The sequence below is a fragment of the Podarcis raffonei genome, chromosome 3 (genome assembly GCF_027172205.1).
Source record: "Podarcis raffonei isolate rPodRaf1 chromosome 3, rPodRaf1.pri, whole genome shotgun sequence".
NCBI classification, from domain to species: Eukaryota; Metazoa; Chordata; class Lepidosauria; order Squamata; family Lacertidae; genus Podarcis; species Podarcis raffonei.
In genome coordinates, this window is record NC_070604.1 from 52270940 (window position 1) to 52297902 (window position 26963).

Genomic DNA, 26963 nt, shown 5'->3' on the forward strand with positions numbered 1-26963 from the left:
AAAGATGTTTTAAACAGTAGTTATAGTACTACTACACATTTATGGGAGCCTTCCAGATGGGACAGAATAGTAAATAAAAATGAATAGCATGTAAAATAATGTAAACAGCATGTGAAATAAAATTATTATTGCTGAGAATAAAGAAAAGAAACTGGGGAACATAATTGACTGTGCTCTTATTTTTATTCAAATATATACTGCTAAGAGCTTTCAAGAGCTGGAGACATGCAGCATTGTTTGTGCTAATGACTGAATTGTTTTAACAGAAAACCACTTACATATATTTCAGTTTTCTAGAGCACGTAACCTTTAGCAAAATCCTATGCATGTCTACTCAAGAATTAAGTCTGCTGAATTCAATGTGACTTACAGGATTACAGCCTGAATTGCATTTTTGTTCATTATTCTTATTTTTACTGTATATGACAATAAACATGTGTTAGTGTCACCATAAGATGAAAAAAATTCTCCTACCATCATCCTTACTCACTTTTATGTATTTAGTTCCATGAAGCGCAGTAGATGTAAATACAGATTAATTATTTAAAAAGTAATAGGAAGGAATGAGATTCCAAACATGTAGTGCTTAATTATTAAACACCTATAATGGAATTTCAACCCTTACATATCCTCCAAATCTCACATTGTGCTTGGACAACTGCCTGAGGTTAACTAGTATGCCTCTTGCTGCCAAACCATCCACTTAATACTGCAAAGAAAAGATTTTGTGCACTAAAATGTAAAATGCAGCTGGTATTCTGCTTCTTGTGCAGTGATATCTAGATTTGCAAAAACATTAAATAATAATAGTTTTAAAATGTTTGTGCTAATATTGTACTCGGCTGCTGTCCCATTCCAGCTTAGCTGCAGCAATCCATGTGTAGACGGAGATTCTTCTCAATTGATTAGCTGAGGGAGACTGCAAAGGCAACTGTTTTTGTGTGCAGGATCCTGGATCAGGAAGCCAGCTTGTGAGTTGCAGTGTGCTACACTTGGGGTGGCCACAGACAAGCTAGACTTTCCACTAAATGCATCAGTTTTAAGATAAATAAGTTTTCATTGATCTCACTTCCCAGGGGACTCTGGGGATTGTAGGTCTGTGGAGGGAACAGGGGTCTCCTAAACAACTCTCAGCATCTTTAACAAACTACACTTCCCAGGATTCTTTGGGAGAGGCCACAATGCTTTAAAGTGCTGCTTTAAATGTATAGTGCAGGTGGTGTCTGCAACAGTATCTTGTGATGACACCCAGCTGTTCCTCATCCCTTATCAGCAGTTGCCAATGATGTGGAGCTAGGGCAAGTGGGGGAGAAGCAAACATTGTAATGTCAGGATTTGGGTAAGGTCCATGAGACATTACAGAGGAAACAGAATTTCTTAACACACAGCTCTTGTTTTTGGTCGTAAGATGCCACACATCTAGCACCACTTAGATATTATGTTGTCAGTACTGAAACCCCTGGTCTGTTTTCTGTGAACAGTAAGAACAGTAGCAGTGATATAAATCCAAAGTATTTACAACAGGATGTGATAAAAATGTTTTTCAAATTGCTGCTGTTGTTGTTGTTGTTGTTGTTGTTTAGTCGTTTAGTCGTGTTCGACTCTTCGTGACCCCATGGACCAGAGCACGCCAGGCACTCTTGTCTTCCATTGCCTGCCGCAGTTTGGTCAAACTCATGCTGGTAGCTTCGAGAACACTGTCCATCCATCTCGTCCTCTGTCGTCCCCTTCTCCTTGTGCCCTCCATCTTTCCCAACATCAGGGTCTTTTCCAGGGAGTCTTCTCTTCTCATGAGGTGGCCAAATTATTGGAGCCTAGCTTCACGATCCTTGCAGTGAGCACTCAGGGCTGATTTCCTTATGAATGGATCGGTTTGATCTTCTTGCAGTCCATGGGACTCTCAAGAGTCTCCTCCAGCACCATAATTCAAAAGCATTAATTCTTCAGCGATCAGCCTTTTTTATGGTCCAGCTCTCACTTCCATACATCACTACGGGGAAAACCATAGCTTTAACTATACGGACCTTTGTCGACAAGGTGATGTCTCTGCTTTTTAAGATGCTGTCTAGGTTTGTCATTACTTTTCTCCCAAGAAGCAGGCATCTTTTAATTTCGTGACTGCTATGTTTTCAGTTAAGGCTCATTATCACCCATAGAAAGGTATTTTGAGTTAGTATTAAAATGTTATCCACTGGTCCCAGGAAATGCAACATTTAAGTTTAATTTATTTAATGGGATTTCATAGGTGATTTTTGCCTAGTAGAAATAGCACTGGCCTGGAGCAAAGCCTAGGGCTGAAAACATATTTGTCTAAGCAAAAAGCCATTAGTGTGCCCTTCTTACCAACTCATTACTATGTTTATGTTCCAGCTAGTCTTGTGAGCTATAGAAATGTAACGTTAAATGTGTTTTATGTTTTTTTAGATATAAAAAAGAAAATAGAATAAACAAAAAAACACACTTTCCTCTTTCTTTTTTTGCTATTAAAAATTATAGGAATCCTCAGTTATGCATTATATCATGAAATGATGTATGACCTGAAAAAGGTTATGAGGAATTGATACAAAGTTTATTCAGGCATTGGTAAATGAGCATGGAGGGAAAGGACCATAGAAAAGAATTTATCTAAATACAGCAGTTGACAAAGGAGATACAGTGTGTATGCGTAAGAGAGTTGTATTATTTTATTTAATGATTATTTTTGGAGGCTGTGGGTTGTACACCTCAGCCACAATCAACAAGAACAGGTGCTTGTAAGAATTTTTCTTACTCTCACATCTACTAATCAGAAGCTGCCATGTGCATTTGATAGCATGAAATAGTATTTAGAATGTATTAGAAATTAATATACAACAGAAGTATTTGATGGTTGATATGCGGTGGTGTTTTGATTGCAATCCTGTGAACCTTGGGAGTAAGCTCCATTTAACATAATGAGACTTACTTGTAAGTAGAGATACATAGGATTGTGCTGTTCATATCTGAAGGCATTTGATAGCTGACTTCTTAATATTTAAGGTCAAAGGATTGTGTATTTGAGTATTGATAGCAGTATATCAAAAGCATCTGAACTCTTGAGTAAATTGAATAATCAAAAATTATGAAAATTGAATTTTCAGAATTTTGTTTCTGCATATTTTTGAAAAGGTAACTTCCTGTAAACAATTTTTAAGCACAATTAGGGTTGAAAGGATCTGTCAATTTCAGTTCTCTCTGTTTCTCATTTTTCCAATCTTGAATTCAGTTCTCTACATTTTCTACCAATTTATGATTTTTTAAACCCTCATAAAAATAATTTCTTCTGTTACATACCTTTTTATGAAATTTTGACTAATGTACATATTTTTGCAAGCAAATATTTTCTTATTATAATGCCTTTTGTATGTTTCACTAATATTTTCATTTTTATGCACTTTCTCTTAATATATGCATTTTTGTAAACTTTGGTTGGTTGGAGAACTACATTGCAAAGTTCAGATAGGTTCAAATTTCTAAGGACAGCTGTGTTTCAGTGTGCACATTGTTTCAGAAAGTGTGAATCTTTCTCCTCTATCCCTCCACATGATAGGGAAGATCTAAGCCACATCCCCTGTGGCATGTCCCATTATTAGCTTTTTGCCATTTGTTTCTTCAATGGTCCGAACCCAAGCCAGTATAACTCAACAGTGGGCTTTGCTGTGGTATTAGGGATGGCTTCCAAACGGCCTGTTGTTTGATAATACAAGTCCAAGGCTTTCTATGATGAAACAATAATCTTCTGCTGGTGCATAAGCTTTGAAGAAAAATTACCAGCTTAAAAAAAAGTGTAGTCTACTCAAAAGCAGCTAAGAATAACACCAATGCAATTTGTCCGTTGTTTCTTGCTCCTCATGCATAGTTTATGAGGGTTTGAATGAAGTGATAACACAAATTACACAAAGTCCTAACCCTGCCCTCGCTGAACCTGGTGGCAATCTCTTGCTGATTTTAATAGGAACAGTTCTGGAATCAAGCTGAGCCCCTGTGAAATAAATTAAAGGCTGTGGGGCAGGTGTCTACTCCACAGAACAACTATCAGCATTCTTGTACTTTAGGAATGACAGTTTTTACTCTCTCCAACTTTGCTCTTTTATTTCATTTCTCCTTTATTATTGCAACCAAATCCACACAGTTTACAGTTTTGCAAAATCTAAGTTCCCAAAGAATTGAACTTGGGCCAAATAATGTTAATATAAGATGTAACACAATTCTATGTACGTCTGCTCAGAAGCAAGCCCCACTGAATTCAACAAAGCTTACTCCCAAAACCATATCTATAGGATTGCAGCTATAAAAGTTTACATTCTTCTTTATGAGCTTTGTATAGTCCCACAATTCCTGCACAGACAAAGGATTTCTGGAATTTTCTAGAACTTCAGTGAGGGAGTTCGTGCTCTTACTTTTCCCTTTGTGTATCCCGAGGAATGGCTTAGAAGCCTTCTTTCTCATCAGCTTGTCTCAAAAGCCCATCTTTTTCTGTATTTTAAATGTAGGCAATAACATTTTCCCCCCAGTATTTTTTTCATGAGCCTTAATCAGGGCTTTGTTTCAGCTGGAACTCACCGGAACTCAGTTTTAGCACCTCTTGGGGTGTCACCATTGTCATTATAAGAGAACAAGGGTGGCGTTCATGGTGAGTTTCAGTACCTCTTTTTTCCCTAGAAAAATAACACTGAGTCTAATCACTTTTCGATTAGTTTGGGCAAACTGTCAGTCCACCAACATCTCTTGACCTCAGTAGTGGATCTACTTCCAAAGGCTCATTTCTGGCTACAAAGGCCACCAAATGCTTTGAATGTGATTTAGACCACACTTCTTTGAATCCATCAGACTCTGAAACTTCTTAAAAACAAAACACCAACCCAAGGAACAAGAATAAGAGGTAAAGAAGAAAGAAGGATCATATAACCAGTGGACTATAAATAGCATCTCTGACTAAATCTTCCAAGATTGTGCTCATTCTACATTCTACTCTGAGACCTAAGGCCTTTTCTGTCACACTCATCCTGGACCACGCTATATAGTGCCAAAGCCAACATGAACTTGTGATGATGTTCTGTTTAACTAAACACTCTGGTTGCTTGCTACCAACCACATCTCCAGTCTTTATGGTCCACTAAGTTACATTGTCAATCATTTGGGGTCTCTACTTTATACAGCCCTCTATTGAGAGGATTTTCCATTCATTCCTACTGTTTGCTTCCTTTCCCTTAACTGATTCCTAAGTGAATCTTTCTACTTCTAATGCTATGATTGCTAAAATTATTCAGGATTCTTTGGTGAGGTTTGTTTGTTAGCAAGCTCAGAGAACTCTAAAAAGGCATACCCTTGCAGAAGCCATACTGGTTCTGCTTCAACTTATTATTCTATATATGCTTGGCAATATATAATAACTGACTACCGTTCCACCAACTTTCCTGGAACATGAAGACTTGCATGCACTAGTGTACTACTTTCTATTTTGATAGCTTCCCCCATATTTGCTTGTTGTAAAATATGAACTTGCCCCTCATTTAACATCTAGTAATAAGAAGCACAGATAATTGGATATGATAGGCCAGAAGTTTTCTTTCTTGGCTGCTTGAGCTCTTTTGGGGGGACATATTTGTTGGATATATCTTCTTCATTAAAAAAGAGAAAGAAATCTCACCCCTTTCACCCTCCTGAAAGCAGGAAGACCTAATGACTTTGAACAGAACATGTTCACTGTTCACAAATGCCTGCTGTAAGAGTCATTAAAAACCCACTCCTTGCACTTGATTTATCTCTCTGTGTAATGAAGACACTAAACAGAGATGATATACAGAGGGTCAGGGAGAGACCCATGTCACTGTCTACACAGTTTGTTAGGTTATCAAACTAACTATTTTCTGTAGTTTGTTTTTTTAAAAAATCTGTATATTACTTCTTGTGCACACAGATTGTTTTGGTTTGCTATATTATTACCAGCACCATTAGACAAACCCCACTGGACTAGATCAAAGGCTTTTCTAGTAGTACCTTAGCCATACACAATCCTTTGAGGTGGCTTAGACTGAGAGCTAGTGAGTTACCAAAGGACACTCAGTTTGTTTCACAGCTGAGCAGGGAATCTGAATTTATTTACATTCAGTACTCCAAACATTATAGCATGATCTGCCTAATTTCCCCCCTCAACCCCCAACCCCAGTTCCTTAACATGATTTTATTTTTCCTGGCTACTTATTAACTAATTGGTTAATGGCACAGATACCTCACAATTTTCCAGTGCATTTCACAGGTGGTTCATCTAGTCACTGGGCAGCCACAGACAGACCTGTCTAACTTAGCAGTAGAACGACATCACTTTGACCAAGTGGCCTTCTTCTAACATGACCACCTACTTCCTTTCCTTGTCTAAGCTTCTTTACCTAGACCTGATCACTCATTGAATCACTGAAGTGTAGAGTTGGAAGGGACCCTGAGGATCATCTAGTCCAGCCGCTGCAATGCAGAAATATGCAGCTGTCCCATATGGGGATTGAACCTGCGACCTTGCTGTTATCAGCACCATTGTCTAACCAGCTAAGCTATCTAGTGATTCAAAATGAACCCTGATATAATTGTCTCTGTTTCATACACAAAACCAGGGAAGTGAAATTTGGTGAGACATTGATAATTTTTCAGTCAGGGATTCCTAGCTTCTGCCACAGAATCACAGTTCGCAAGAGAGAAGGAATTACTGTACTATTCAAGGATTAAACTACATTCTAAGCAAAGTTCAGTGAGTCCTTCCTCTCCCTTCCTTTCATTCTTTCCCAAAGCATCCTAGGACAGTTTCCACCTCAGCAGAAGAGTGGATAAGTAGAGGCTGATAAACTCTACCTCTCCCCCCCCCCGAGTAAAAAGCAGCTTCGGAAAGGTAATTATGACTTGAAAAAGGAATTAGAGGGCAAAGGCTTAAGCAGCTTCTTTTCCTGTGCCCATTTTTTGCTCAGAGGTAGCTTGCCCTTGGCTGCATAGGACTGAAAAAAATCCCAAAGAAACATTGCTTTAAACTGAACTATCTAAGTGGTGTACAGTAAAATCAATCTACAAAATACGTTAAAATATTAATCACAAGTCCCAATTACAGCAACATATACAACTTGAGCAATGTTTGAAGAGGTTTTTTTAAAAAACGCAATTAAGCCTTAATCAGAAAACGCTTGAGTAAAGAATAAAGTTTTTTTAGAAGGGCATTGAAATGTATAAAGATTTGGTGCCTGTTATATGTCCATGAGGCTGCATCAGGGAGTAGCCAACTGAAGGCCTGGTGCCATATTACTGCCAACCAGCCTGCTGCTGGCATATCCAATAAAAAAAAAGTCTCAGCTGATCATAGTGACCAAGCAAGGGTTTTATAAACAGTTTGTGCCCAAAGTCACTTCCAGACAAACTTGTTTATTGAGTGTTGATCCCGATGTGTTTTGCACAAAGTCTGCAGGGAGGTCAAACAATTGTCATTTGACATTGCATCTTCTTGTCATTTCCCTTATTATGAATGTCTGAATTACCAGGGAATGGGGAAGCAGGTTTGTTTTGCAAGAGTGCCAAATTCACCTTAATTACGCAACCTGCATTTGCCAGCGTGTGACTGAATCCCACTCGCAAAACAGTGACATTCTCAAAGCACTCCCCATTGAATAGATACTGGCTCTGACGTATCTATAGTGGGGGTAAGAAAAGGCCTGGTGTTAATCCACTGTTTTTTGTGGAAAATAAAAGTTATGAGAAAGACAGAGGCATGACCATGAAGCTGTGAAATACTGGCAGAAGTTGCTGATGGTTACTGTTAGCTCCCCTTCACTGATATTTACTGTTGTCTCTTGGAGCTTGTTCGCCATTTCTTCTTCCTCCCCGCTGGGTTCCATTCCACATGGCAAACCTGACCAGAACAGATGTCCTTTTTGACATTTCCACATATTGCATCCCCAAGAGTGAGTGAGTGTACGTGTGTGTGTGTAGCTGTTCAAATAGCAATAGAATCCAAAAGAAAGTCAATTTTCTTTTATCAGCGGGGTTGAAAAAAAGAGTTAAAATGTTAAGCATTTCAAATCAGAATCCTCAGAGGTGCATAGCATATTGGATGAAACACCGAATTAATATATGTAATGCAATTTACTACAAGGACCCAACTAGGGCCAGATAAAACACACAACAACACTGATTATATGAAAGCCCATGAAAATTTTGAATAATTGCATATTAAGCAGAATAGACAGGTGGTGATGCTCTTTCACACATGCACAAAAGAAACCAGATTGTGTGATGAGGCCATGTAACAATGAATTAGGATAAACTAATCCTTCAATGGAATGGAGGCAGGGTGGCCCTCCCTACTAAGCATCCAACCAAATGCCTCTTCTGTCAAAGGAACGTTTATGACGATTGCTATGAGGTAGGCAAAAACCTGCAGGATCCAGTCATTTGCCTTAGGCAAAAATTCGTCCCAGTCCTGAAACCAATGACCAACACCTGTCTATAGCAACCATTATACTAAACACCAACCTGTTTAAGACAGAAAAGCACAACTGGAAGTATAATGAGCTTTAGAGGATGAGTGGGGAAGCCCAAGTGAAGACTATGGTGCGGAGAGCCTTTTACATCCTAGGAGTGGACTGGGTAGGTGAAGTCTTCCCCCGGCTCACTCCTAAGCCCCATCCCTCGGAATCCCAACATTGAGAGTGATTGGCTACCAAGTTGTCATCCTTCTTTCCAGCCTCCCATGTGGCCATAAAATAGACAAAGCATTACCCCACCATGCAGGAGGCTCAGGATGCCAGTCCCCCCTCCCCCTTCGCTGCTGCGCAAGGCCACAAAAATCCCTTTTCAAAATGTACAAGCTGGCCACCACTACATCTTCTAGTAGCGAATTCCATAGTTTAGCTGCACTCAGCTAAACCAAAGTTTTATTTGAACTGGGCCCCATGCTTAAGCTGTCTCCTCACTAACCATAAGCTGTTGCTAAGAACTAACCTTGGCTGCAGCTTATGGTTAGTAAGAACTTATCCATCCTTGGTTTAAACACCACACTAAGCCAAATCATGGCTTAGCTTAACATGGTATCAATAAGGAACAGGGAGGAGCTAAGTGGCTGCAAGTTCTTCCCCAGGTCACAGCGTTAAACAGGGTTTATATCCCAGCTGAGTGGGTTTAGAGCAGCAGCCTTAATTTCAAAATTTGTATAGCCGTTTATATCACAAATGGAAAAGATATGTCATATAAAAATTTGAAGAGATGCTAAGGTTTCATACCATTTTGGGTGGGGAGGGGGCCCTGTCATCAGCAGAATCTACTCAGTACACAAATCTTTTCTAATATATTGAATGCATATATTTCAGAGACAGGGAAAAAATGTTGTTTTATTGAAGTGAAATATATGTATATGGTCTATCTGTCACATCTTAAGTAATCAGAATGAGCTCTTAGGAGAAATCTGTAATTACTTTGAGCATGATATTAGTTAGAAGTAAAATGAATAATTTTGCTCCATTTTATTACCTTTGGTATATAGCCATTTGTATCATAAATTCATTGACCTCATCTTAAATGACCAATCCTGTAGGACAGATCTGATTCATTAATTCTTAAGTGACATTATTTCTACTCCAGTAATTTTTACTCCATGTGAAGGGATGGTGTGCTGTATCTGTGGCAGGATATAAAAGAGAGGAGGGAAGAGAGAGAGCTAGTTATGTGTGACTTTGGAGTGCTGAGTAAAATCAATTGTATAATGACTAGATATTTAGTTCATCAGGGATGTGCTCACAAATTGATTTATTGCAGTTACCCTCAATATCCTTAATTAATTTTACCTAATGATAAAATATACTGAATAGAGGGTGATCAATATGTGAGTGAAGTAGACCAACATTAGCATTTCTTTTAGTGAATTATTAAAAGCAGGGGGGAATTCTGAGAGAATTTGCAAGAAGTATTTCTAACTATTTTTACAGGAGAACATATTTACTCACCACACATTAATACAGGAACACATTGGGTTATCTAATAGAGAAAACACTAAAATGAACATTTTGACCAATCATTTATAAAATAAAATAATTAGAGAAGACCTAAACTTCTGTATTTGCAGTGCAATCCTAAAATGCACCTTTGCTCAGAAGTCCCATTAAGATGGGGAAAAGAAGAAAAAAACATTGATGATGAGTTATGCTAATAAGGGAAGAGGGTTGGGAAGATTGTCTATCTTTTCTTGTTGTTTATTCTATGCTTGTCTATCTTAACAATAAAAAGCTTTCAGAAGAAAAAGTAGTATGTCAGTGTTAATTACTCCCAGATAAATGTGCATAGAATCCAGTGAACATCCAGGAACAAACCCCATTGGACATCATGGGGTTTAGAACTGGGTAACAATATGTAGAATTGAACTGTCTCTGTGTTTGGAGCTACAGCACTGAAACCATTTAACCATGAAATAATGAGGTGCTTTGTGAATGTAGATGTGGGTTGTTGCTTTGCAATCAAACCCAAAAGTGGAGCAGCCTGTAATTACATTTTCTGACCAGGTTTAAGTAAGTCAAGGGAATCCATGGTTCTTAGCACATTAGCGGAACTAACATTCTGCTTCAGACCTTTTCATGGGCCAAGAATCCTCCCCTCCAAGTCCATCAAAACCTCTGAATTAGATTCTTGACTGCCAGGTTTGCACATCCCACTAGGAATACAGTTGGTAGCACCGGGAATGATCCTCACTAGGGAGCAACATGTTATGATGGAGGTAAAGCCATGAAGGGAGTAGAGTATGTGCCCGCCATGCAAACAATACTTGGAAACATATTTGACAACATTCAGCTAAGTTTTACTCAAATTGAAATTAATGGACCTACCTTAGTCATGTTCATTAATTTTAGTGGGTCCATTTTAAGTAAAATTTAGTTGAATACTACCCTTTGAAGTGAAAATCCTTGACTGATACATGTTTGAGGTTTTACGTACCTGGCAAAATGTGTGTGCATTATATATTTGGGTACCTTGTACGCAGATTCAAAATAGGTGCTCCCACATACATGTTCTTGAATGTCAAGAACTGGCATTCGAAGAGCAGTGTGAAAATTTGCACAGTTTAGTTAAACTCTGGGCCAGGTGACTTTTTTCTGAAGCTTCACAAGAAGCAGACAAGTTGCCAGCAGGATGAAGGAAATATTTTGAGGATGCATCTCAGAAAGGACCAAACTGTGCAGTGAGAGTGAAACATTAGGCATGATTCAGTCCATAAAGTAATCCCAATTTCTTTGGTTTATTTTAATAGCCCTTTTCTATCCATTCTGGGTACCGTCTTCCTGAGGGAAAAGTTCCAGGTAATCAGTTTAATTTACCACCTGTGTGGAGAGTCAAGGCAAGATTGCTCCATGTCATAGTGATGGTGTAAAAACTAGCAGAGTAGTTGCAGCTGCATGGTCTTCCTGCACATATGCCCTCCCCTCTGGTGCTGGAGAAAATGGGCCCTGGACCTTGATTGCCTACCTAAAAAACCCTGATCTTTGACTTTGGTTCTAGGTCCCCATTCAGATGAAGAATTGTTCTGCTGCAGCCACATGTGTCTGGATGCATTTTGGTGGTGAGGTCCATGAATCTAACAGTTGATATTAGGGCGAGGCAAGCTAGCTTTGTTATTGTTGGTCTATACAGCGGTACCTCAGGTTACATAAGCTTCAGGTTACATACGCTTCAGGTTACAGACACTGCTAACCCAGAAATAGTACCTCGGGTTAAGAACTTTGCTTCAGGATGAGAACAGAAATCGCACAGCGGCAGCACGGCAGCAGCGGGAAGCCCCATTAGCTAAAGTGGTGCTTCAGGTTAAGAACAGTTTCAGGTTAAGAACAGACCTCCAGAATGAATTAAGTACGTAACCAGAGGTACCACTGTACCTAAATTCCAAAATATGCCTTCCCCCAATTTTCTTAAATTGTACTTTTAAGGTCAAGAGGGTTCTGTTTGGCTTTGTCATGTCTTAATAAAGCAGCTGCATTCATTGGCTGGTGTGGCTTTTTAGGGTAAGGTAAGCTTTGTCTCTAAATGTGGTACCTGGCTGTTGGGTCATTGCTACTGAGTAACATGGGCTTAGGTCTGAGAGGCCAACTGAATCTTTGGTTGTTGTCTGGGTGAATCCTAAGGGCATCCAGAAACACATCTTAATGTTCCCTGACTCCGATTTGGGGGACTTTTCAGGGATGGTGGAAGTAGGGTTGATTTTTCCTGTGCATAGTTTGGCTAGGTTGCAGGGTTAGGGAATTAGCTCTGGATAGAGAGGAGTCATACTCTCTCCTTTGTTATATGCTAACAGGAGTGAGATAGAGATAAGGAGACCTTACCAACACATTTCCCATGCATTCAAAAATCCAGTTTTTCATTCCTTCTTTACATGGTGGCAGTGGTGGCATTTGAACCCAGAACACTGAAATGATTGGAGCCCAAATCCAGTGTCTGGATTTAATTTCTAGAGTCTAATTTAAGTATGCTTAAATCCTACTGATTTCAAAAAGATGTCTACTATTATAAGCACACTTACCTGGGAGTAAGCCCCACTAAACCCAATATAAGTTACTTCTTAGTAAATATGATTACTGTGATAGTTAAGTAAATGCCTATGGAGATCAGTGTGACTTAACAGGGCTTAATTTTGTTTGCATCATGCCTAGGCTTAAAAAAAGCACATTTTTTTTAAAGTGTCATCGCCATTTCAGATAAAGAAAAGCTGAGAGTTAAATGAGATGAGTAATCAAATGCCCAGCATATGTTGTTTTCAATTTGTTTATATGGCCAATGGTTATTAAAATTAAATTACCTATTTAATGCTATCATTTTACAATCATTATCTTAAAAGACATACACACACACAAGTAGTATTCCTGGTCTTGAATAGTGAAGGTGTACGAAGGACATTGCTTTCACATGGCCATAAACTCAGTACTGTACATTTAATGTACAGTACTAAAGACAGTCTACAGAATATTATGAGAACTGAATAAACAACAAAAAAATCTAAAAGTTTTGTATCTCTGTATAAAATCTGTCCAAAAAAAAAGGCATTGAAAATTCTGACATCTGTTTATCTGTTTATAGCTGTGGAAAGATTACTCATTTTAATTCTTGTTTAAAATGCCATATGACGGGAAAGGCATTTGTGCAAACAAGAGTCATATTTGAATTGTAGATCATGTCTCCGCCATCTGTGAGAGCTGTTAGTGTTGCAAAATTAATGTGTTAATGAAATCACAATAATTTCTCTGAAGAAATGGATTCTGAAACCTAGAATGACTATTTTTTGAACTTTGGTTTCTAGTGGCTTACAACTGGGAAAACCTTTCACAGCTTAATTAGTTCTCAAGCCTTATTTACTTTTTTATAAAAAAAGAATTGGCAGTGTTTTCACCACACCAATAGTAGCACAGAAAATAACTTTTTTTGGGGGGAGGGGTAAGGCTCTAATAATAAAAGGTTTGCCTTAGTTTTTGAAAAGTTGTTAAATAAACTGTTGTCTGCCAAGAAGTTATACAAAAGTGACTAGTGAAGAAGAGTGGGCAAACAGCTTGGAAAATCTTTCCAGCTTGTTGAAATATCACAGCTTCAGAATATTTGAAATCCACCCAGATTTTATTACTATTTCTGCTTCATATTTGGAAGGCAAAGCCAACAATGTATGATGCTTTTGCATTTTGGGTACCATTTAACATTTACATTTAAATAATTTAAAGTGTACTGTGTTGAGGGCTTACTACAGATGATTTGTACTAAGTTGTCAAAAGTCATCGGGCTCATTTTTCTGAATGTTATTTGCTCTTATTTATGCATATAGTATCTATGTGACCATTACCTAATGTGAAAATCATAATCCACACAGAATTAAGCTGCAATGAAATTATTGTGCTTAAGCACTTTTTGGCTAAATCCTATGCACATTATTTATCTGTAACTAAGCCCCATGAAGGGCAGGGGTACCTTTACCTTTAAGCCCCATGAAATACAGTGGGGCTACTTCTGAGTAGACATCTATACGATTGCACTATAATGCTGCACTAGATTTATAGGCAATATTCAAATAATGCTTTATATATTTACTTGGGAAAAGTTCTCTCTGTGTTCAGTGGAACTTACTCTCTAGTAAGTGTGTTTAGGATTGGTGCCCTAGACTGTTCCAGTGCTTTATATACATTTTTTTTTTACAATTCATACAACTCACAAAATAGGAAACTATTACTATAACCATGTTTCCAAAGTGGGGAAGAAGCACTGAGTTTGTTAAAGCCCAATTGGCCTACAATCCTATGCAGAGTTACTATAAAGGAAATCCACCTGAATGTCATGGGGCTTACTCCTGAGTAAACATACATAGGATTGGGCTATTTGTGAGCTCATGGGAGTGATAAGATTTGAACTGAGGATTTCCCAATGGATAGTGCAGTCTCTTACCCACCAGAGTTCACCACCTTTTATGCTTTAGCTGAAACACCCTTAAAATCATGAGGATCTTCCAAAATGTGGACAGCACACAGACACACAAGTATTTTTTACAGTATTATGCTTTCATGTTTTAAAGCATCATGGATGAGAACTTTTCAAGTATTGTAATGGCATTTATACATAATAATTTATTGAGCATGTATATGTAATGATAGGCTTTTGGGGTCAAAATATGCAGGTTTCATAAACTATACTTTCCTTTGATAATTCAGATATTTGGAAAGCAGTAACGGAAAGTTTAAAAAAAAATATTTTTAATGCAAATGACAATATAAAGAGGAAATCGCTTTTTTTCTTACCTGTTTTGATTTTGTTACTGTGTTGTAGGTATGTGACTGGTGTAAGCACATAAGACACACAAAAGAGTATCTGGATTTTGGGGACGGGGAAAGAAGGCTTCAGTTCTGCAGTGCAAAATGTCTCAATCAGTACAAAATGGACATTTTCTACAAAGAAACACAGGCCAATCTTCCAGCTGGACTCTGCAGCACATTACATCCTCCAGTCGAAAATAAAGCAGAAGGCACTGGGGTGCAGCTGCTGACTCCAGATTCTTGGAATATACCGCTAGCAGATGCTCGGAGAAAGGCCCCATCCCCAGTGTCTGCAGCTGGCCAAATTCAAGGTCCTGGACCATCAGCATCTACCACTGCCTCTCCGCCTGACACTGCCAACTGCTCTGTCACTAAAATCCCAACGCCAGTTCCCAAATCTATCCCCATCAACGAGAATCCAAATATGCCACCGGTTTCTGTTCAGCCACCTGCTAGCATTGTGCCTCCAATTGGTGTCCCACCTCGAAGCCCTCCCATGGTGATGACAAACCGTGGGCCGGTACCTTTGCCCATATTCATGGAACAGCAAATTATGCAGCAAATCCGCCCACCATTTATTCGAGGGCCACCTCACCATGCCTCAAATCCGAACAGCCCTCTGTCCAATCCAATGATTCCGGGAATTGGTCCACCACCAGGTGGTCCTAGAAATATGGGCCCCACTTCCAGCCCTATGCATAGGCCAATGCTGTCTCCTCATATTCACCCTCCAACAACTCCAACGATGCCTGGAAACCCCCCAGGTTTACTACCCCCTCCACCCCCAGGGGTCCCTTTGCCCAGTCTTCCCTTCCCGCCAGTAAGCATGATGCCAAATGGTCCTATGCCCATGCCACAGATGATGAACTTTGGCTTGCCATCTCTTGCCCCACTGGTGCCACCCCCAACCCTGTTAGTGCCATATCCTGTCATTGTTCCTCTACCAGTTCCTATCCCCATTCCAATCCCTATTCCTCACATCAATGATTCCAAGCCCCCAAACGGCTTCTCCAGTAACGGGGAGAACTTCATTCCAAGTACATCCACTGATGCAACTGGGACAAAGCCAACAAATAACTCTGTGTCCCCTAGAGATTCGAAGCAAGGGCCTTCCAAGTCCTCTGACTCAACTCCAAGTTGCTCAGGCCAGTCCTTAAATCAAACACAAGTGCATCAGGAGCACAGTAAAAACGAAGTTGTTGATTTGACTGTGAAACCTAGTAGTCCAGTGAACAACAAGTTTGGTTTTCCTACAGTGCTACAGGGACCACAGGATGGTGTGATAGACTTAACTGTAGGTCACAGGTCTAGACTACACAATGTTATCCATAGGGCTTTACATGCTCAAGTCAAAGTTGAACATGAAGCTAGCAGTGTTGTCAATCTGACTTTTGGTAGCTCAGACAAAAGGAACTGCAATGACTGCAGGAACAATTGCAGCCCTACTGAAGCAAAAACGTTACCTTGCAGTGACCCAGTTCATTGTGGCCCCATCGCACCGCCATCGGGCACTTCGGAAAACAGTACAGCTGCAGTTTGCAATGTTATTGTGAATGGCACAAAGGGCCCGGAGGTTTCCAAGAACTCAGAGCAGCCCCAGGAGCAGAAAAAGTCTCAGCCTCTGGAGGAATTGCCAGTCAGTGAGCTGGAGTCTGTTAAGGAGAACAACTGTACATCGAACTGCCGACGGGAAGGAGAATCCGGTAAGAAGAGTGGGGAAGAGCCCCTGTTTGGGGGAGACAAGCAAGACCCCAACCTGAACAATCCTGCAGATGAGGACCATGCATATGCTTTGCGGATGCTACCCAAGGCAGGCTGTGTCATCCAGCCTGTGCCAAAACCAGTGGAAAAGACTGCAATTGCACCATGCATTATTTCAGCGCCAATTCTCAGCACAGGGCCAGAAGATCTGGAGCCACCACTGAAAAGGAGGTGTCTCCGAATTCGAAATCAGAATAAGTAAAGGTTTGTGTAATCACTACAATCTTCTGTGTGAGTAAAATGAATATCAGTGTTTTCAGGTAGGAGTGAAACACATGGAGGTAGCCATTTGTGAAACTGGGAGAAAGATTGTGGTTTGTGAATGCACAAGAAGGTCATTATTTATGTTTTGTCTTTGTCCTGTGACACCTTTGTATCTGTTTGTTTTGCATCCATTAGCTGTATATATTCTGTTATTCTCGTGGAATATTCTCTTAGAACTCTGGCAGTGACGACTGTAGTGTTGCTTAGATCCTAACTAATGGATCTTTTCCTATGCCAACTTTTGAAGCCAGGAAACTGAGCAAGTGTATATGGCTAAGCCATCTGGGTAACAGCAATTCAGGATCTCTGTGCTTAACCATCACAATTTACCTTTGGGGGTAACCCATAGCAGAACAATTCAACCACTTGTAATTAGCTAAAATGCAAAGGCATTCTCATTTGACCTTCATCATTTTTCAAATGTACAGGTTTTAAGGCACCATAAGATTACTTCACATTAAAGGAAAACTCTGATCTTTGTTTAAATGGAGAGACAATTTCATATGTTTCTTACCATTTTGGTTCTTACCGATGCATCCCAGTACAATGGGACCATGTTTATGTCACATTGCTCCATTTACTCCTTGGCCCTTAGTGTACTGATTTCAAATGCATTTTTAATAGTCTTTGGCTGGGGCACCTCTGCATACAAAAACAACTACCAAAACAACAGCTGAGTCTTCTCTTTGAAACAGTGTTATTTTCAAACAAGTAACTCTCTCTTACACCTTTGTATTATTGCTGCAATAGGCATTTAAAGAAATGCTTAATATGCCAGATGTATAATTCAGATTCAGAACAAATTAATGTTCTGCTTTTAAAAGCAATTATTTGTGTTTGAGAAGCAGATGCTTGGATTTCTGACACTTCGAGACTGATTCACTTCAGTATTTAGATGCTTTTTATATTGAGTCACTTTGAATCTCTTTATAAATAACTGTTCGGGGACTAAACAATTGCAGTCAAGTGTTCATTATTTTGCTCATTTTTGCTTGGTTAGAGGCATGGGAGATGAGTGAATGTCTTCTAAGAAAACATTACCTGACACACGTACACAAACACACACACCTTTTAATGGCTTTTCCACACAGTTAGGTTTCTGTACAATTACATATTTGATGCAAACATTTGCCTTCTTCCTGCAAACACAGCTTTGTGTAACATCTAGTTCAGCACCCTGATCTCACAAAGGCCAACCTATAGGAAGCCTGAAAGCAGGACATATACCTTACAACAACCAGAGCAATGATATTAGCACAAATCAAACCAACACTCGTTTATTTTTTCCTTTCTCTTAGCAAAAAGGATTTGAGCCTTTGACAGCAATATGCCCAGTTAAGTTTTTATACCAGCAGTGACAACTCATCTCAGTCCCAGTATTCCACCCCCATGTGGGTTGTTGGGAAGCAGTTAATCTTTCCCCATCCCACCCCTAGAGGTCGCTGCTACAAGCAACAGCCCTTTTCATAAATTTTCACCTCCCTAAGTGCATGCACACACACACAGAACTGGATGTCAGTACTGGAATATACCCCACACACTTGCCATACATTGTTCTCTCACAGCCTAATTCCTCCAGCCATATTAGTATGGCAATACCAAGCTGCTTTTCAAGTCTGTCATAACTCACATTTTCTCAACCACCTGCAATATGGATATACCAATGGTGGTTTTTATTTGAATTTACAACAGCAGAATATTTTTTTTAATGGTTACATACTCACAAAAACAATACCATTTTTGCATGAAGTTAAAACCTGAGTTAAACACAAACTCCCGTTTTTGCTACTACCTTTTGCTTTTGGGTGGACAAGCTACTGCCGAGTCACCACTGCACTAAAATCCTGGATTTTTCAGTTGCTTCCTCTGGGTAACAATCATAGAAAAGGGGGAATTCTAAAACAGACCAGAACACAACTTCCTTCTTTCAGAATGAAGCAGGCAATCCATCTCTGCTTTTATTTTATTTTTAATCTAGAGAGGAAATTTAGAGTGACATACGCATCAAGAAAGACCCCCCACTGGCTGAAAAGTGAACCAGGAAGTCCTCTCTCTGCTGTTTATTTTTGGATCTTCCTTGGACTTGTATGACTCTAAATTTCTTCATAGTAGTCATCAATCACAGCTGTGACTTCACCAATTGGCTAAAAATATGGAGAGGAAGAAGCAATTGCTTTGAATGGTGCCTGCCCATTTCATTTCATGTCTTTTCCACTAAGTGATCTCAAAACTTTTTTTTTTTTTATGAAAGTTCAGCATCTGGGCCCCCATTGGCTCTGGGCCAGTACAGAGGTACCTTTTGTACCTGCTTCTCAGTGGCCCCTATTTAAAATATTGCTGCTCTATTCTTCTTCCTTTCATCTTGTCAACAGATGTAGTTGCATTTTCTTACGATTCATGAGCTGAGAAAACCTAACTCTGCCATCTTAAAAAAAGAAGTTGGTTCAGAAATCGTATTGATGATATGCCAGATAAGGTTTAATGACATGCCATGTTTTACTGCAATGTGGAGTACCCCTTAACCTCTAGTAATTTATATTTTATGCTATAATGGCAATGTTTTGCCATGACAGTGCTATTAGAACACACAAAAGTACCATGGAGAAATTTCCATTCAAAACAAAGAGAATATGGGGTATCTTAGGATCTGGCAACATTTTTATTATTATAGAGCAGAAAATTACTGACCTGGGATAATTATTGATGTAACATTTTCAGGATGACCATAATATAAACTGGGTAAGCTCTCACATTACTACAAAAGTGTTTTTAAGGCTGCAATTCTAGACACTTACCTGGGAACAAGCCCCATTGACTCAACTCAGTAGTTATACAGTAGTTACTTATGAGTAACTACTGTAAGAAGCCACTGTAAAGCTATTTTATATATACATACGTGTATATTATTTATATGTGTGTGTGTGTGTGTGTGTGTGTGTGTGTGTGTGTTTTAGTTCAGCACCCTTAACAAGCCATTACTTTTTTAAAAAACGAATACGTTCATCCAAGATTTGGCCTAAAGAATCTCCTCGGTGTTTGATATCTCAGATTTGAAGTTCCAGTCCAATACTGCTCTCAGGATTGATTCAGAGCCCCACTGCTCACATCTAAATGATGGACGTCTGTATGATGTCTTCCTGCTTTGTTGCTGCCACCATGATTAATTATAATGTTTATCATACACATAAACAATGCATTCAGTATGTTTGTGCATGTTCACGTACCACACAATTACAATTGTGCTGGGTGTGAGTAGACAGTATAAGAGGAGTTATGGGGAGGGGCACAAGTCTGTAATATCTGTATTTTGGCTTTGGATAGGGTTATTATAAATTTCTGGACAGATCCAAACACCAGTGATGCAAATAAATTATATGTTATCCAACCCTTATACTTAACTATTTCCCATACACCTGGGAGGGGAAACTGCTTATTTTCCCATAATATTTAAAATATCAGGAACTGTTCATATGAACAATTCTGATGTATCCCACTTGTCAGAAATATAGTATATAGGTTTTATTTAAACCTTCATGTTACCCTATATACTGAAAGATGATTCAAGTTAATATTTGGGTTCGTATATGCACACCTATAGTTTGTATAAGAAATGTGCTGTAGCATGTAAAATATTTCAGTGTTTTGATTCCCTATTTCATGTAAAGCTAATCCGTCATTAAATTGCATTGATCTTCCATTACATTCCTCATATAGCATCTGTGTCTTGTCAGGTCATGTTCTTTCACTTAACTGTTTATTATTAAATGTGAATGTTTAGGCAAAGCAGAACCTTGGTATGTTTTAAGGATTTTGCTTACAGACATGTCTTATTTTCTTCTCCTCCAGGTAATTCTGTATAGAAACTTGTAGACAATAATTTGACACTGGACAAATTGCCGTTAGAAAATTATTGATAAAACAAAATGATTCATGAGTTATTTCCAATATAGAGGCCCACAAAATATTTTATGTGAAAAATAACAGTGAAGGCATTACCATGAACAGCTTTTGTCCTATTATTTTAACAACCTGGTATTATTGTCTATCGTCCTAAAAGTTCTTTTTGAAATATGTTGTTGATATTTTCATTTTCCAAGTAGAAGTTCATTGTTCTGTTTTCTGAGGGGACTCTGTAACATCAGTTAGACATTTGATGTTAATTCGTAGCTTAGAAGGCCTTACTTTTTATTCTAACATTCATTTTTATCCCCTATTTATGACATGTAGGCAGTAGACCATTTTAGGCAGGGATCGGTGATGGTTTTCAGTTTTCCAATACCATTCATTTGCTAGAATTGTGTTTTTTTTCTGCATCTACAGCTTGGCCAAAGAAATTGAGCTGGTGCAGATTGTCAGTCTCCACTGAAGACCATATGGAGTTTAGATCCTGTATCAGCTGGGGGAGTTCTAGGAATAAAAAGCTGAGTTACTAAATTATCTCTTATATTTCCAAGAAAAGAGGAGTGAAGTCTTTCACAATACAACCACAAGACCTCTTGTGTACAAATTCAGCAATGCATCAACGTTCTGCAGACAGAGATTAAAAATCCAACTACAAGATAATAATGGTTGCGCAGACAGTGCCAATGAAAGAGAGCAACTGTCCATCATCACTAATTCAGCAGCTCCACCACTAATTCAACCCCTTTCCTTACAATTTCCTTTCTCATAGCACACAAAAGAGTGCTGAATCTGAGATTTTGGGGGTCATCAGCAAAGTGCTTTTAGTGTTCCTCTTATTCTGTAATGAGGTAGGGCATGCAAACAGTAATTCTCTCATGCTCTCTTCAGCCTTCTTGCATATCAGCATCTACAGTGAGGCTAGTAGCCCCTTGCCAGTCTTAGGAGAGCTCCTGCAAGTGCCATGCACAAGGAATGCTTCTCGAATCAGGGAAGGGTTGTGTGTGTGCATCAGAGTTCCTGGATAGCAGTGGCTAGCCACAACCCAGTATTCTGAGTGTTTTGCATAATTTGAATTATGATTATTTTTATATGCAGGTTTTCCCATAGGTTAATTTGCTCAGTGTTCTACAGTAGTTTCATGAATGTGTTGTTTACCAGTATTGCAGGTTTTAAGGTTGTGTGGGTCCCTCTCATGTTTTACATTAATAGACTTCTTTGTGCAGAACCTTCTCTTATTTGTAGCTTGTACTTACATAGTTGAATACATCCCTTATGATTTTAACATCTAAGTAGGTGCACTAGCAGGAGCCTGCACTACGAGTCCTGCTAATACTACAGGACTTTCCCCCCTTCTGTCCCCATGCTTCCCCCACAACTGGCCTGAGGGGGTGTCTGGAGAACCAGCAAAACAGTGCAAAGGGGAGGAGAGGTGAGATGTTTCTATCAGGCAAGCTGAAAAGTTTGCACTGAAGGAACAGTGGGAAGAGTACAACATTGAGTTCTTCCTTAGATGCTGTAAGAATGGGTCTCCTTTAATTGTCATGGGTAAGTATCCTGGACAATGCCGGATTTACGTATAAGCTAAACAAGCTATAGCTTAGGGTCCCACTCTCTTGGGGACTCCAAAAATATTTAAAGGGGGGAAAAACCTGGATGCACATTTCCAAAATATAAGATAAAAAACAAAATGAAACCTACATACAGCAACAGTGTTTTGTGTTGTGTAGGCTTCTATGATGTAAGAAATGTGCCCCGCCTGCTAGCCTGCTCCCTAAAATATCACTCGTTTGCTCATTTCTAACAGCGACAATTTGTTGTTGACAAAGGACAGCTGGACATATAAAGGACCCCATTACTTTCAGTAGCTTAGGGCCTCATCAAACCTAAATCTGGCTCTGATCCCGGAAGCCTTTTCTGTGTGTATTTTTAAGCAAAAACTATTTAAATGAATGGGAACTGCACAAAATACATTTCCAATTGGCTTTGCTTATGTTAACAAAATTTATTCTATCTACAGTGGTACCTCGCAAGACGAATGCCTCGGAAGACGAAAAACTCGCAAGACGAAAGAGTTTTTCGTTTTTTTAGTTGCTTCGCAAGACGAATTTCCCTATGGGCTTGCTTCGCAAGACGAAAACGTCTTGCGAGTTTGTTTCCTTTTTCTTAAAACCGCTTGAAGAGGTGCAGTTGCGACTTGACCATGCTTCGCAAGACGAAAAATTCGCAAGACGAAAAAACTCGCAGAACGAATTAATTTCGTCTTGCGAGGCACCACTGTATTTCATAGCCTACTGCAATAATAAAATGAGCAGGTATGTCCATGGTAGCATTTCAGTGATACAGAGAGAATCCTAGTTGTAGTAGTTGACGCCAAGGCAGTCAATACAATAGCACCATTTCAGGCGCATGTCCAGACTCTAGAAGTGGTTTCTAAATGCACTATTTACTTGACACTTGATTATTGGAAATACTAATTAGCAACACACTCCCCACTGACTGAGAAGTTTGGCCATCAGAGTAAAGGCTGTCAAGCTGATACTGCCTGATACAATTCAGACAGCCCACCAAAATTCTGCATGTCCCAGCTTCACAGTGAGAGATTAGGACATGTTGGTTAAAGAAACATTTTCCTGGGTTTAATTGTTTTGTATTTGAGGAAGGAAAAACTTTCGAAATTAACCATGTGAAGTTGGCTTGTGCATAACTGCATCCAAATAGAATTATTTTAATTCTACATTACAAGGAAAGGAGTTGCTAAAATGAAAAAGATTGAATTATACACATATCATTTAGCTGCCTTACTGTATCTATCTCTCTCCCCCACCCCTGCCAGTCATCCCCAAAGTAGAAAATTAAATGCCACACTTGACTAAATACTGGACTAGAATCTTGCACATGTAAGAGTCTGCTTTTTGGGACAATATAAAAAACATCATTTGTGGAATACTAACAAAAAATGGATGCAAAAAAGCTTAATCCTGCATATAGTAGAGGATGCAAATAAAGGACTGGCCACAATCGAAGCTGGCATTAGCAAGATGACCAAGTACATTTCCATGGGTACCATTCATGGACCCAGTGAGTTATATGAATCAGCCCTCAGGCATCACTATGTGTTACATGTTTACCCCAAATTGTTGTGGGGGGATTATTCCCCCCCCCACACAAAAGACCTTTTATTTTCTCCTCATAGAACAACCTTAATATTTATCAGGAAAATGCCAATATGCATTGCTTCATAAGCAGAATATAGTGTAACCAACTGTGCTATACAAATTTTGAAACAAAGATCCTTCAAGGGAAGCCCCTGCCAGTTGCCATTTTAAAATCTGAGTTGAATAAATTAAATATGGGCTTGCTCTTTTCCAGCTCCCCATCCAGTTGATCAGAGATCTTAAGTTGTGGATCTCAAGTAACTTGAAACAAAAATAAAGCAAATTGCTCCCAGTATAGGATTGTTGGTTGCTGGACAATCATTTTCGGCTGAGAAGGCATACAAAACTTTAATTTATGAAGCCCAAAACTTGCCTTTTAAGCAGCTTTCAAGCTTCAGATCCATGACATGTAACAAAGCAGCCTTCTGAATTCATGCATTAGGCTTTTCCTTTACAACCTTTCTGCTGATATTTTATTTGTTTTATTAAATTTATACCCTGCCCTTCTTTCCAAAGCAGCTCAGGATGGCATATGCTTCTGACAAACTAATGTTTAAGGACACCTCCAACAAAAGGATGCATCTCAGTCAGCAGCTATCATGTACCAGGATGCCGATCTTTGGAAGTTATTTTTTTCTTTCCTTCAGACTCATGTTCCTATCTGTGATGGGCTAGTAAACACATATACAGAACCAAAGCCCCAACAGGAATCTTAAAATGAAAAGCATCCTCTGGAGGCTGCTATTCTGAGCAGAGAAAGGACAGGGAAATGTTGCTTAATCCTTCCCCACAACCCGTTTTCCCAGTAAAAATCATTGAGTTGGCTTCTGTAGGGTACCAGATGTGCATATATGCAGATAAATATACACCTAGAATGCTGACAGGTGCAAGATTGGGGGTTGAGAGAGCTGCTTGTGGGCCTTCATAGATGGAGGGACAACTTAAGCAGTGGGAGAACAGTTAAGTATTCCCTTCCCTTACTGCTTTCGCAGCCAGAATTAGTCTACTGAGGCTGCTTTAAAAAAAAAAGTTTTGTGTTTTCACTACATACATTTGTGTGTAACATCTAGTAGACATTGGAAGAACTGCCAGTAAAGTCTTGTTCCGTGGCAGCCATAAGGGAGTGACAGTCAGGAATTGCTGTAAGGTGCTTATGGGACTCGCTGTCTCTGCTTCAGCATCAGGAGCCCTGCAACTATTCTACCTCAAACATACTCTTTAACTCCATATGCTAACTTGGAAATGTGTGACTTTAGGAAATGCAACATAAGCGACATGGACCACACCATGATAACCAGGCAAGTAAAGTAATTTAATGTAATAAAGAGAACAGAAGCATAGTGGTACCTCGGGTTAAGAACTTAATTCGTTCTGGAGGTCCGTTCTTAACCTGAAACTGTTCTTAACCTGAGGTACCACTTTAGCTTATGGGCCTCCCACTGCCGCCATGCTACAGCCATGCGATTTCTGTTCTTATCCTGAAGCAAAGTTCTTAACCCAAGGTACTATTTATGGGTTAGTGGAGTCTGTAACCTGAAGCGTCTGTAACCCGAGGTACCACTGTAATACAGACACACCATTAAACATTAGAAAAATAAATAAAGATAGAAGATGCAAACTAGCTCACTGATAGAGTTTGGATTTAGATAGAGTTGATAATATTGGCTTAGGGCCATACCACACTTTTCCTCAGCAAATCCATAGTCTCAACCTCATATTTTGCCAAGAAAAGTGGGGGGTTGGGGGCAGCCACAGAGGCTGATCGGTGGTTGGAGGGACAGGAATGTATAACCCTTCCTTAACCCTCCCCTGAAAATGCTCCATATTTCCCACTCAAATCCAATTTTGGAGCCTCGCCGCTGGGAGTGGGGAACACAACTTTATGTATGAGGGCATTTGCCAAGAGAAATCAGTGAGCAGGAGATGAATTAAGTCCCCAGCCCCCATCATAAGAATCAGGAAGAAAATACAGGATTAGGAACTGTTTTCCTCATAATGTCTAATTCTACCCTAATCCTATGAGGTCAGTTAGTCTAAGAGACAGCAAGTGGCTTAATGCCATCGGACTGAATTTCATGACAGGGTATTTGAATGTGAGCTTCCAACATCCAAATACAATTATCTAGCCACTATTCCATTCTGGCTCACCTTACTTCCGATTTGCTTGCCCAACCTATTTCTTCATTATTGGCCATTTATGCATCCCATGGCAGTTGTCCAGATCCAATGTGATTTGTTTCCTGCAAAAAGCACTGCTTTATTTCTCTTTCAAACCTAGAATCTGTCCATTGGATGTGCTCAGACTAAATAAAAACCAAGTAAATATTTCCCAGGCTAGCACCTGGGATTCTTAGCATGGTGGACCAGTTCCCCTTCTCCCAAACCATCTTCACTTTGGCTTAAAGCCCAGCAAAGTTCTTGGCTATTTTTGATTAATGCAATTATGGAAACCACGGGCATAATTGAACAGTGACAGCTGGAATTGAGAACACAGTTAAAACTCCACATGCGCATCAGGGAAAATAAAAGTGAAGTGGCATCTATGTCCTTCAATATGCAAACCTGAAAAGAGATAAGACTAGCCGTTCTTTAAGCACTTTAACTAGATAGATTGTTGTCTCAGGTTTGTCCTTAGGCCACAGTGTCAGCAGAGCCTACAACACATCATTATATCAGATTTGAGCCTTATTGTTCAGTTCTGCTGTGCGTTGTCCAACAGGTACCTTGTGTGATTTGTTCCCACTATGTGAAAGGTGTTTGTGGCTGGAGGTATGTTTGTTGCACCAGAAAAGGAATGCAAAAAAGGTAAATATGAAATAAATATACAAGCCTGAGAAAGAGTCTGAATTTGATACCTAGCTAAGTCATCTATGTTTATTTAACTCTGTGATGACCAGTCTGCTAAACTCCCAGTGCATCGGCTTACAGCAGGTTTAGGTCCCCTTTCTCCGTCTTATATCCAAGGATTTATTTCTCTAGGCCTCTTCGTGGTATTTGAAAGAATGATATTCCTGTTTAACTTGTGCCTCGGTTTGTAATAAGATCCACCCTGCAGCTGGATTAG

At 39.4% G+C, this 26963-nt stretch overlaps 1 protein-coding gene across 3 annotated transcripts in view; it reads left to right on the forward strand.

Moving 5' to 3' along the window:
- Positions 1-26963, forward strand: part of SOBP (sine oculis binding protein homolog) — a 136256-nt gene that overhangs the window by 101105 nt on the left and 8188 nt on the right. For all 3 annotated transcript variants that reach the window (XM_053381571.1, XM_053381572.1, XM_053381570.1), the window contains one exon: positions 14830-16781. In XM_053381571.1, the coding sequence (XP_053237546.1) occupies positions 14830-16779 (1950 nt within the window). In that variant the 3' untranslated portion in view covers positions 16780-16781. The remainder of the gene's footprint in view (positions 1-14829; positions 16782-26963) is intronic.